General features: G+C 37.0%; 3 protein-coding genes across 3 annotated transcripts; 2 read left to right on the plus strand and 1 right to left on the minus strand.

Annotated features, from left to right (window-relative positions):
* Window positions 1-669: 669 nt before the first annotated feature.
* Window positions 670-2,532, minus strand: LOC116171403. Its single transcript, XM_031488228.1, has 4 exons — window positions 2,069-2,532; window positions 1,987-2,022; window positions 1,803-1,932; window positions 670-1,028 (listed from the first exon to the last, which is right to left on the minus strand). Exons 1-4 carry the CDS (start codon window positions 2,462-2,464, stop codon window positions 961-963), a joined length of 630 nt encoding a protein of 209 aa, XP_031344088.1. The 5' UTR covers window positions 2,465-2,532; the 3' UTR covers window positions 670-960.
* Window positions 2,533-7,483: 4,951 nt separating this feature from the next.
* Window positions 7,484-12,034, plus strand: LOC116171408 (dnaJ homolog subfamily C member 21). The gene is made up of 3 exons (XM_031488242.1): window positions 7,484-9,852; window positions 10,052-10,095; window positions 11,975-12,034. Exon 1 carries the CDS (start codon window positions 7,582-7,584, stop codon window positions 9,100-9,102), a length of 1,521 nt encoding a protein of 506 aa, XP_031344102.1. The 5' UTR covers window positions 7,484-7,581; the 3' UTR covers window positions 9,103-9,852; window positions 10,052-10,095; window positions 11,975-12,034.
* On the plus strand, window positions 11,445-12,584 carry LOC116171973 (UPF0585 protein CG18661). The gene is made up of 2 exons (XM_031489084.1): window positions 11,445-11,503; window positions 11,975-12,584. Exons 1-2 carry the CDS (start codon window positions 11,445-11,447, stop codon window positions 12,582-12,584), a joined length of 669 nt encoding a protein of 222 aa, XP_031344944.1.
* Window positions 12,585-13,154: the final 570 nt, after the last annotated feature.

Consider the following 13,154-nt stretch of genomic DNA (forward strand, 5'->3'; position numbering starts at 1 on the left):
AGTCCCTTCGATCTCACACGAGAACTTTGATAATCTTTTTTAAAAAGCAAAGTTGTACAAAAATGCGGGAACCGAAACTGATAATTACTGAAACCACAGAACCAGAACCGAAACCCTTAAAAATAATTCTACCTAGGTAGTGTGGAAGCGGAAACGAATGGATATTGGTTTCCCGCACTCTGACTTCTTATGTTAGTGACTTTGTGATTCCAATAGGTGGCCAATTTCCTTTTGTGGTATTGTGCCCTAAGTGTCCTGCAATCTGTGACGGAGTTGTCCCTGATGCAATTTTTAGGGACGCGCCAAATTTGTTTATCCATAATATCTCCCACAAACGAAAGGGGAGAAGATCATTGCAAGATACGGACATGGGCCTTTTAAGTCGTCCTTACTGGAAAGGTTGGGTCTACCACCTCGTCAACATATCAGTTCGTTCGAATGAATACCAAACGAGCTCAATTTCCATAGTACCGTACTTTGTCAATGAGGAGACGGCCGGTCAACTAAAACAGAAAATCCGGCAATGTGAATTCAAGGATGGGAAAGTTTATGAATGGATCGGAAGGAGTTACTCTTTGCTGATGGGGAGGATACTGCTCCAGCATAAAGCATTCGCGTCGTATATTTGAGGAAACCTCCTAGGAGCCTCGCGGCATATAAGTATAGTGGTATAGGCAAACAATTATAATTTATATTTAAAGAGAATAGGCTATAATTGCTACAAAAATCGGCCCTGTCACCTCTACTTCTATGTAGGCCTACCGATACCTACTCATGCAATATAGGTATCCTATATAAAGTGCATATGTGGCTTTTAGAATACTTAATAAATCTAAATTTTCACACTAATTGCTGTAATTATCTAGGTATGCATTTTGATGGTATAATCTAATTATTATCACGTCGGATCCAATTAATTTTAGAGTGCATATATAATGTGTTTTTAGTAAATAGGTAGGTTCATTCCTCGATTTCCAAATTAAGGCACTTCAACAACGATTTGGAGTAGTCGCATCCATCACCATCGTCTAAAATAAAACTTAAATAGAAAGACTAGACTGCCGAAAGCTATGCACAATAAACAATTACAACTAAAGACTCAACCCATTAGTGGAAAAAGCTCAGATTTCAAAAATTATGTATTATAACATGAGTGTGGGTACCAGGGTGTGCTCGTATAGGAGAAACCAGCAGACGTCACCTCTCCCCAAAGGACGCTCTAGAACATTAAGGTTCATAAAATACCTCTATTTGGAATAGTTATTGGGCAACTGTTACCTTAATCCCGCATAAGAGACTATACCGACCTTGCACGTAATTTTAGTAAATTTTACACGCACTTTACTTTCTTGGAATGAATGATAATACCGGTAAATACGCGCTCGTAGTCCTTTAAGGCTAACAGCGGTGAAGGTAGGGGAAGGGGATAAATTGATCCATAATAAACCAGCCGTAGTTCTAGTGTTTTTGTCTTATGGGTTTGCAATAGACTAGAAATTTGCAATAGGACTTGATCGTTTTGCGGTTCTCTAGTTTAATATTGAGCTGAGGTAATTTAAATTCCAAAACAGTCGGATATGTTCACCATTTTGGAAAAGTTGGAGGCAAACAACCATTATGCACATTCATATATTCGTTCGGTATGAAGTGATGAGGGTGCAGGCATATGGTAATAAGCGAATGTAACTACAGCAGGCTAGGTAGAAAAAGTGGCAAAGAATGCCCCCCCCCCCTCCAAATCGATTTAGTACCCTGGAACCCTCCTTTGCAAGTAAGCCTTATTAATGAATGGATACAATTACCAGTAGCAGCTGTATGCCCAAAGCAGCGACGAATTTCACGAATGGCCTTAATTCGCTTCTCATTCTGGGGTGTATTCTCCTGGAACCACTTAATTAAAGCAAACTCTGATGGTGACTGGTTTTCGTCTAGCTAAAAATTGGTAACTGTTTACACACATTTAACACTGAAAGTGAAAAATATTACCACTTCTAAATACTCAAACAGGCATTGAATCAAACACTAAAATGAAGATATAAACGTGATATTGAGAAATGAGAATACTTACCTGATCGTCGTCATAATCAGCTTCATCATTATTGCGTTTCAACCGAATGTACCCTGGATTATATCCAACTCGTGTAGGGTAAGGGTCTAATTCATAACCACCTCTTTGGCCTACGTAATCGTGCTCATAATTATAATCCCTATATGGATGCCGGCCAGATTCAACACGTGGATGTGTCGGATATTCTTTACTACCTGAATTTTTAGTATTTTTAACTTCAACTTTTCGATCAATTGGTGGCGGGTCATTCGAACTTGCACATTCCTTTTTGTGTGCGATTAACGCCGCTTTTAAAGCATCGATCGGCTCGGTATTGTTCCCATTTTCTTTTGTCGATCTTCCTTTGCTAAATACCTCGGCAGAAAGCAACAGAAAAAATAACTTAACCGAATGCATGATGTAAAACTATTTCTTTACGAATCTAGGCGTTATTTATACCTACTTACCTACGAAATGGAAAAATATATGCTAAATCCAAAAGGATGTTATAACTTATTAGGAAACGTTCCGCAATTTTCTATCATTAAGTTGTCTGAAATAATGAACAATGAAAAACAATTAGTATCAATGAATGATTGTGACTGTCCTTCATTAATGGAAAGTAGCACGGCATTGCATCTTCATACAGGGTGACAATTTGAAAACTTACCACCCCCCATATCTTAGTAAATAAACGAGATATTTAAAAAAATCAAAATCCGTTTCGGTAATTCGGAGGGGGAATCACAATGACATAGTTGGCGACGCACCCCCTCCAACCCCCTGCGCCCCAGCCACCCCAACTTTTAAATCTTAAATAGTGACCCCCCATGTGTGATACGTCGTTGGAAAGCTGCTTTCCAACCATACCAAATAGCATTACATTTAGGTTAGTAATTATCGTGCAAATCAAAAAATAAACATGGAAAATCGTATTTAACTTGAACTTCCAAAGCCGACTCGACAGCAACTCATTTTTGATCGCCAGTTATAATCTATTCTAAAACTCTTGTCGAACCTTTTCAAATGTTGGTTTTGCAATATTTCGACATTCTTGAATTATTCTCTGTCTTAGTTCGTCTATGTTCGCCGGTTGCGTTTTAAATACGACAGATTTCAAATGTATCATATTAGTTTATTTTTTGATTTGCGCGATAATTACTAACCTAAACGTAATGCTATTTGGTATGGTTGGAAAGCATTTTTTCATAGCTTTCCAACGACGTATCACACATGGGGGGTCACTATTTAAGATTTAAAAGTTGGGGTGGCTGGGGCGCAGGGGGTTGGAGGGGGTTCGTCGCCAACTATGTCATTGTGATTCCCCCTCCGAATTACCGAAACGGATTTTGATTTTTTTAAATATCTCGTTTATTTACTAAGATATGGGGGGTGGTAAGTTTTCAAATTGTCACCCTGTATATTTTCATCTCGTATATTGTGTCGTTATATTATTATTATACATATGTTACCTAATTTACATAGGTACGCTCTGGATTATCTCCAATGGTGTTGGATATAAAAAAGACGACTCAAAATTTAGGCTGAATTGCAACAAGACTTAGGTACCTAATTGCAAACCACTACGACTCGTTCCAAATAATTAACAATAAAAATAAACTAAACAAATATAGAAAACGTGTTCCTGGGTATGGCTATAGCATGTGCAAAACCAAATTTTAAACCTGATGTTAGTTTTGCTTTTATTTACAGTGTATATGTACGAAATTTCATTTAATTGCTTCCATAAATAAGAAAGTTGGCACTGCACATCCTACACAAAACCAAATTTGGAAAATGGGGCTACATTTGCTTTTATTCCAAGTGGCTATGTATCAAATTTCATTGAAATACCTTCATAAATAAAAAAATTATCAAAGTCCTCGTTTGAGATCGAAGGGACTTCAGGGCATTTTTGTGTGGCAGATCAGTATTCTATTGGCCACTTTCGACTCAACCATCAATAACAGATCTTGTCGAAGGCTACTACATTCACTAACCGCTTCCCACTTTCCGCGTGCACCCGCAATTCGCTTTTAAAGATTTGACTCCACCATCAGTAAGATCGTGTCGGGGGCTACCACATTTCCTTTGACCGTACCTCCTTCCGACGTCCCGTTCACTCGCAATTCACTTCTATTGGCGACACGAGAAAGAGAGACAGCGATTCGAGATTTACGAAACGTTAAACCGCGTGAGTTCGCAACGGAAGGTAAAAGGCGCCCGAAGTTGACTACTTCTCGAAGACGCGCGCGCGCGCCTCGCAAAAGGTCGTTAATTTCGCCCCTATGACAAAAAACAAAATTCCGCCACGCAGGAGTTGTGCGCGTTTACAACATCTTTCCGACGACACCAATTTGAAAAGAATCGGACCAAAACTGTAGTAGAAGATAGGAAAAAACTGAAAAACCTTCACGTTAGTATACTACGCTCGAGGATGACGCCCAGATGTCGCCAACCCCACATCATGTAGCCATGTCCCTAAGGTTGACAAATTTCACGGCCCTGTAGATACACGTACACCCGTTGCCTTTCTACAAGAGTTCTTCTACGCGCCCACATTTGCTGCCAGCCAGCCAGCCAGCCAAAGTGAGATTAAAAGCTACTTTTTACAAATAAATTTGCAAAAATGCGCTAAAAAGTTTGCAAATCGGTTATAAATGGCCGAGCTGCGAAAAGGGCACTGTGAATGTTGATCAATTAGGCTCAATTTTTGGAATTGCGTTTTATATGGCTAAAGCTATACGCATATTGAATTTCATGCTATTCGGTTCATAACTCACGGAGATGTCAAAAGGGCTTTCCTTATTTTTTGGGCTACATTGCCAATTCACGAACTCCGATCTACAAATTTGATAAAGAATCCACCTGCAAAATTTCATCGTAATCGGTCCATTCGTTTATGAGTTATCGTGCTAACGGACGGACGGACGGACGGACGGACAGACGGACGGACGGATGGACGGACGGGCGGACAAACACAACAAAATTATAAACTCGCTAGGAGCTCGTTAATAAAGATGTAGGTACCTAATTATAGGTCTTTTGTGAAAAATTGAATAACCTAACAAATACGGAGTTTAAAGCACAGGACGCCCCTTATAAAAATTGAAGAGAACACAAAAGATAATCGAATATCAAAACAAAATAGTGGTACTTCAATTTGAAAAACAGTAGTTATGGCACTTTAATTGGGGTTTAGAAATTTTCATTGTGAACACCCCATATCACTAAATCCAACTTTCTCATGATCAAAGTGTTGCCCTTTACTCGAATTACCATTATTGATCCAATGTATTTCTTAACTTCAAAATCAAAGGTGGCTATGATGCATCAAATTGAAGCTTGCTTATCGGGAATTATGACAACGTTGACAAAAAACCAAAAAAAGAATAGGTTACCATGTAGAGGTTAACAAATGACATTGAAACAAGTAAAAATATATTAATAGTGTGAGTGCTGTATTTAAAAAAAATGAGTTATTTATTGGTACCGTAAAAATGGGACACCCTGTACATTCAAAAATAATTTCTGTAGATGCACAACCATATATTTGTACAAAAAGATTTTTTTTACCAGGTATATAAGCTAGCAAAGACCGAGACACTGTTGCGGGATCCTGCATATAACCAAGTACTTAGACCATTGAGTTAGAAAACTAATGGAGGGAATCAAATGCTTGGCCAGACGTATACCACGAGAACCAAAAGTGGCCTCTGTCTGTGATTAAAGTACCACACCACTTCCGTTATCATTAGCGTCTCACTTCAGTGGCGTAGAGATATAATTTTCTTTCCACTAATAGGAATAATAAAGTAAACGTATAGAAGGAGTAAAATACATGCTCATGGTGAAGTAAACAAAATAGACAAGGATGGGAAAGTATGCAGATTTAATATAATCATTGATTACAAATCTAAATATACATCGGTGTTCCAGTAGTATAATTAAGGCCAGTTTACTATATCCACTACAACTTGACAACTCCCATTAAATTCACTGTGTTGATCAATAGCTACAATTGATTGGTTGGTCTCAGGTTCATTACAACGGCAGAGAGATTCAATAATAATTTATTGTTTATTAGTCTCAAAATGTATCCGCACACGTAAAAAAACTTACACCCTGATATCCATATTATAAACTCACACGTTTAGCTGTAAAAACAGGTTTTGATAGTACCTACTGCATATTTGATGAACATTTTCCGGTGCAACCTTTGGTCGAAATCACAGTCAATGAAGCGTTGTGAGCACAAAAGCAAATTTCGAGAGCTGTTCTTGAGATATATTTACAAATGTTAGGTAACCATTTTGCTCGAAGTACTGGTTCGTTTGGAAAACTAAGAAACATAAACTAGGTACCTACAACCTCGCCTACAACATGATAAATGACATGTCTTACCGATGAAAGGAAATGCCCTATTTCTTCCCTTTATGAGAAATTTTGCATGATACGCAGCTAATCATTCTCAATTCACAAAATTGCGTGTGATAAAAACACCATGCGGCAGTTAGTTATTTATATAAACCAGAGCACAAACCGATCTTTAAAATGGCAAATATAATAAAATTTGAATTTGGTGGAAAACTGACAGTGACAGGACCCGCGTTTTCATATGTCAAATAATTACTGCTTTCCATTTGAGTGAAAGAGGAGCTCTAAGCTGTACCGTGCACGATGCCCTGTGTTCCTTTTAAGAAAGCTTCGAGCTCTCTCCATGTCTCTGGCTCTGACGCGCCCGAAATTGGATTTCCCTTGTCCCCTCATGCACCACCTATTTGCTTGGGGCTTGTAACACTTTTGTGGTTATTTACGTACTGTGAATGTCAATTCAAATGTGTTAAAAATGAACAACTTGCAAAATGAGCTGCTCCAAACGAACTGCACCAGAGCTTCACGCACTCAAATGGAAAGCAGTAAATGTCGGCCAAAATGTACCTTCACGGGAACCTATCCAAGCGAGTGGCCTCTATCTGTGGCAACTTCCGACTTCCGTCTACAAAAATTCTTACCCCCTCTACCATTATATTCCCTCCATTAGTTTTCTAACTCAATGACTTAGACCAATGAAATAATACATTGAATCGAAAATGTTTAGTGGCTCTTTAAAAACGGGGAAATTAACTTTTGGCTCTTCTGTTTCAAGTTTCAATAGGTTGCCGACCTCTGCTTTAGACCAATTAAAAAACGATCAACTTGTCGATACCACTTTTATAGTAAATAGCAAATAGTGATGCTTTTTAATTTAACATCAAAAAATAGATTTAAAATCCCAAATAGAAAATATTTTCAAATCGTACTACATCCAAATTTTTGAAATTGATATCTACAATTTTTCGTACAGCCCAATTTTAGATCTTTAAATGTATTACATTCGACCTCACGCTAATTGAGGGTGAGGTGCACATAACCTACACGTACATTTCGGTAAGATAGATTTTTGTTTCCTAACATTACCCAATTTTCGACATTACCTCTCTTTTTCTTTAAAAATTACAATTAAATTAAGTGAAACTACTATTTCGTTGAAAATGAAATGCCATTACAAGGTGCTAGAAATAGAAACAGATGCAGATGACTCCCAGATAAAGACAGCTTACAGAAAATTAGCTTTAAAATGGCATCCCGATAAGAATTTAGATAATGTGGAATATGCTAAGGAACAGTTCCAGTTTGTCCAACAAGCGTACGATGTGCTCAGTGATCGTCAAGAACGAGCTTGGTACGACAAGCATCGCGATCAAATTTTGTATGCCAAAGATTATCAAGATTCCGCGTTAGACGTCTTTCAGTATTTCACTACTTCTTGCTTTAAAGGCTATAATGACGGACCTGACGGCTTTTACACAGTATATCGACAAGTATTCGAAAAGATCGTCGCCGAAGATACCGAGCATGCAGATGACGATGCCGATTCATCTATTCCGCCATCCTTTGGATCCTCCACAAGCGATTACGATGATATTGTAGGGCCATTTTATGCGTACTGGACTTCGTATAACACAAAACGCAGTTATGCTTGGTTAAATCCTCATAATATTCAAGAAGTTCGCGACCGTCGAATTTTTAAGCTGGTGGAGAAGGAGAACAAAAAAGTTCGCCAGAAAGCAAAAAAGGAGAGAAACGAGGAAGTGCGAGCCCTGGTCGCTTTTGTTAAAAAAAGGGATGAAAGAGTGCTGGAAAATTCCAGACGATTAGAGGCAAAAATTGCACACAACCGGCAAAAGCAAGAGGAATTGAGCAGGCAGAAACGATTAGAGCGAAGAAAAGAGCTAAGTGACGCCCAACCGGCTGCAGAGTGGACTAGGTTTGATAATGTCGAGAGACAATTAAAAGATATAGAGAAGGAATTGGCTGAAACGTTTGGTGAGGAGGTTTCAGGTGATGAGAGTAAGGATTCGGATAGCGAGTTAGATGAGAATTTATTTTGTGTAGCGTGTAATAAACTGTTTAAGTCGACTAAGGGATATGCAAATCATGAGACCAGCAAAAAACATAAGCAGAATGTTAAAATACTTAAGGAAACTATGACTGCTGAGGATTTTAAAGAAAATGCAACTCCTGAAGATCTTCATGCAGCTGATGACCAGAATGCCGAAACTGATGATTTAGTACACGATGATGTAGACAGAAAGAAAACAAAGAAAGCGAAGAATGTTCTTCAAACCACCTACCATAGCGATTCCGAGATAGACAATGAATTCATAGTACAAGAAAATGGTGATGAGGATCACTTTGGGGAGGCTTCTACAAAAAAGAAGAGGCGAAAACCCAAAAGTGGGACTGTGAAGACAGACGTTCTTAAGGAAACAGAAGACGTTAAATTAGAACAAACAAGTGACGCACAGAGTGAAAAGAAAGGAAAAAGTAAGAACAAAGTAAAAAATAAGTCAAAAGTTCCTGTCCGCCAACCAGAGAGGGATCAAGATAATGTGTGCGTGACATGTAAATCTCAATTCCCTTCTAAAAATAAGTTATTTAGTCATCTCAAAAGTACACAGCATAGTGTCTACTTACCCGCTACTTCACATAGCAAGAATTCTAAAGAGTAAATGTTTCCCGGTTTTTGATTTTGTTCAACTATTTATTTATGGCATATGTAAATATGACTGGTAGTAAATAAATTATTATAATCTATTTTTGTCTGTAGATATAAATCAGGTAATCTGAGATAATAATTTACATCTCATTACATGCATAGTGTAGCATAATAAGCCGGTATTATAAAGCTGTACTTAACTATGTTGTCAGCTAACTGCATGTGTTTGGATATTTTAGGAAAGAATAAGGTCGCTCTTTGCAAAAACATCCAATCACATGCCTTAACAACATCGTTAGCTGACAACATAGTTAAGTATGGCGTTATAATACTGGCCGAATATGTTTCTGTTGAGTGTCAAACTCCAATCGCGCAATAAATTTTGCCAATGTAACAAACAAAAGTGTTAAATAGAGACTCTACAGTTTCTGATGTTCAGCGATTATTCTTCCATTTAATAAAAAAATGTATGCTAGTGTTTGATCTTCAATGGTCTCTAATTTAAAAATTAAAGAGGGCTTGTCATCTATTTAATATTATAATTTTGTAGGAACGTTTATATTTTTTGACACATTTGACTTGTACCTCATCAGTGATAGCAATTCACTTTGTTGCATCATCAGAATTAAATTACTCCACAAACTGTAATGCCAAAATCATGCATTTAGACTAATTGTGGCTTTCCTACAGCTGGAGTACCTCCAATTCAACTGCATAATGGCGACTTAGCATTCATCCCCCTATTGTTTATCAAAAAATTATGGTATGTAATGATAATTACCTACAAAAGATAAAATGACAAAGTGTGGCTATTTAAAATATGTCCATGATTAACAGAAAATCAATACTTTTCGTTGTTATTTTTGTATAATAAAGAGTTTTCAGTTTTATGCAAATTTCCTTTTTTTAGTTTTATCCGTTATTACCTACATTTCGATTTTTAACATAATTTTTTTTTATAGGTGGCACTTTCATTTATCTTCAAGTACATATTTGGAAACATGAGGTAAACATTATTATATTTTAATTTTATAGCAGATATTAAATTGACGTTTTAATAGGTTAAAAGGAGAAGTCTCTAAGTACCTATCTTTTTAACCATGAGGGTAGATAAAGTGAAATAAATTTGTATTGTGCATTCCAATGCGACATCTGTCATTTATTAAAAATGGTACGCGGAGCACGAAATAAAATGAAAATGAACAGGATACAATATTGTTTCCATGGAAACGACAAAAGAACCTAAGCTTGCGTTTTGGATGTTTAAATTAAATACAGAATTTTCAAGAATTCCTTTTATAATTATTTATTTCTAAGGCTTTTGCTATGAAATAAAGTTTTGTATTATACACGTCAATAAAGGAAAACTAACCATCTCTTGAATGTTAATTCATTTGATGGTTACAACATCCCTTTATCGTCTAATAAAACTATTATCTATAAGTACCCAGCTATACATAGGTACGAAATTTAGCTTTATTTCATGTGTGCCAAATCTAAACATTTTGGATACACATTTTTACGCCTGATATTGAACCATTTTGGTTTAATTTAGGTTCTGTTGAACTGCGGAAGTGAATTTGATTTTATAATTCTTGAATTTTAATTTAATTTAGTAAGTTGATAAATCTGGCCTTAAATGAAGATTTGAAAAAGATATCCCTCTAACCTTACATGCTTCAACTGCAACGTTCTTTGGTGATCTCTCACTTTCTTTTCTGAATCGCTTCCTCCAGTTCCTCTTGCGAAAATAATCATGTGTTCTTGATACTCTGCTCTTGGTATTATTTGTGGATCTTCAGGTATTTCTATATTTTTACCTTTTTTTAGCGTAACACAACGAAGTTGAGGTAAAGCTTATGTGCTCGTGTTTATTTGCGTCTGTCCGTCCGTGCGTCCGTTCCATCGAGATCTCGGCCCCTGGGCGACCTAGAGACTTCTGCTTTTCGCTAATTGATATTTTGCGCAATGCCAACTTTCATATTTTGGAGATATTTTTTTGACATTTTAACCACAGACGCTTCTAGTAAACGTAAACATTTCGCAAATAGTAAAAAATTAGGTGTGGGCATGCGCAGTGACTGCACAGACTGCTCATAGGCAACTTTCTTATGTATGGTAATATTTCTTTGAACCTTTATTTTATTTACTTAACTCCTCTCTTTCTCTGGACGTGGACGTGCTTCAATATGCAGATTCGACATTTTATGTGCTTTCGATGACAATGCATCGTTTCAATACTTTGTGTTACGCGGCAATACCCACGAGGGGGTTTTGAAACATTTTTTATCTCTTATAGGGTATGCAGGCGATGTACTGAAAACTGAAATCCGCAAAATCTTTGAATTTGTTGACATGGAAGCATGGTCCGTTATCAGTTCTAAGAATGTTCGCAATTCCCCATCTTGCTATAGGTAAGACTCGCAATTTTGCAATGGTTTCTTCCACCTTCTGGGATTTCACGTTGGCCACTTCCAGGTTTCAATTGAGTAGTAGTCCACCGCGACTATGTATGTTCTTTCCGATACTTTGCACAAGTCTATACCAGCCAGCTGCCACGGATATCCCGGTGTTTCAGACGGTTTTAGTTTTTCGGTTGGTGAAGTCCTGTGTAATTACTTACAGAACCTTTTTTATCGATCGGTTAGGCACCGAGAAATCGCGGTTAAAAATTAATAAAAGCCCAAAAAGGTTTTAACTAACGAATGTACCTATATTGCTTGAAATGATCTCCACTAACTTCCTATACAATCTTCAAACCCATATCTTGCATTTCTCACAACCTCCGGAGCCAGGTATTCTGCTATAATTTTTTTGTTTTTTCATTGGGATCCCTTGTATAATTTTGTTTATTATTGTAATTTAAAATTATTTTTTAATTGCAGTAAAAAGGTGTGCTATCCTTCAGCGCATCGCAACAGACAACCTATTCTTGAAGCACTACAGAAACATATTCCGTCCGATGCCGTAGGAAATATTTTGGAAATTAGTTCCGGCACCGGTCAACACGCGTCATTTTTCGCCGAACACTTTCCTACACTAACATTCCATACGTCAGAATATGAAGTTTCCTTATTCGACAGCATAAAGGCCTACGCAGATCAGGTACAGACAAAGAATGTTAAAGATCCAATCTACATTGACGTAACAGAACCGCATACCTCGTGGAATTTAAAAGAACAGCATTTCGATTATGTATTAAACATAAACATGATGCATATATCGCCACCCCAGTGTGCAGTGGGACTTTTTCAAAATTCCGCGCAATTGTTGAAAAGTGGTGGGCTTTTGTTTACATACGGACCTTATGCCAACGACGGTGTCATAACGCCCCAGTCCAATATCGACTTCGACCGCAATTTGAGGACCCGAAATAAGGAATGGGGTTTGCGAGACATTCAGGACTTAAAAAAGTTGGCAGCGGGATTTGGCATACAATTACTTGAAATTTACAACTTGCCTGCAAACAATAAATGTTTAGTTTGGAGGAAGTAGGTAAGTATTTGTAAATCTCTTACTCTCAGACATGTACTTATATATGTATAAGCAGCTACCCATACATGTAATTTAAACATTAATAAACTCTCATTCACTCTTAATTTGATTTGCAATCGAATAAATATTATTAACTGATTATGCATCAGTTTTCTAAATGCTTTTTGGAAAGTTCCAGCCTATCAGCTTTCAAAAATCAGGAGTTCCTCTACCTAGCCCTTAAGGTTTATATTGTTGACGTTTAGTCATGCAGAACTTAGGTATAGAAGTAAGAAGAATAAATGAGACTATCATCCCCCTATTCGTCACTGAAAATGACACTAACTTACACATTTAATTGCATTTGTTTCACAAAGAATTTCTAAATCACACACTCTGGCTTGCCCAAATTACAAGATACTCTAAATTTACTAGGTTCGTAAACACACGTGACAAAATTTAAAAGCAATTATAAAACATTAATAAAATTAAAATTAAACCCTAACTTTCCCAACACAATTATTTTATTTTTCAAATACTTGTATGATTTTGACGTTATGCGGACTTGTTGAATTCAGACGATATCTTGTT

Source organism: Photinus pyralis, unplaced genomic scaffold, assembly GCF_008802855.1.
Source record: "Photinus pyralis isolate 1611_PpyrPB1 unplaced genomic scaffold, Ppyr1.3 Ppyr1.4_LG1, whole genome shotgun sequence".
In the NCBI taxonomy this organism is placed as follows: Eukaryota; Metazoa; Arthropoda; class Insecta; order Coleoptera; family Lampyridae; genus Photinus; species Photinus pyralis.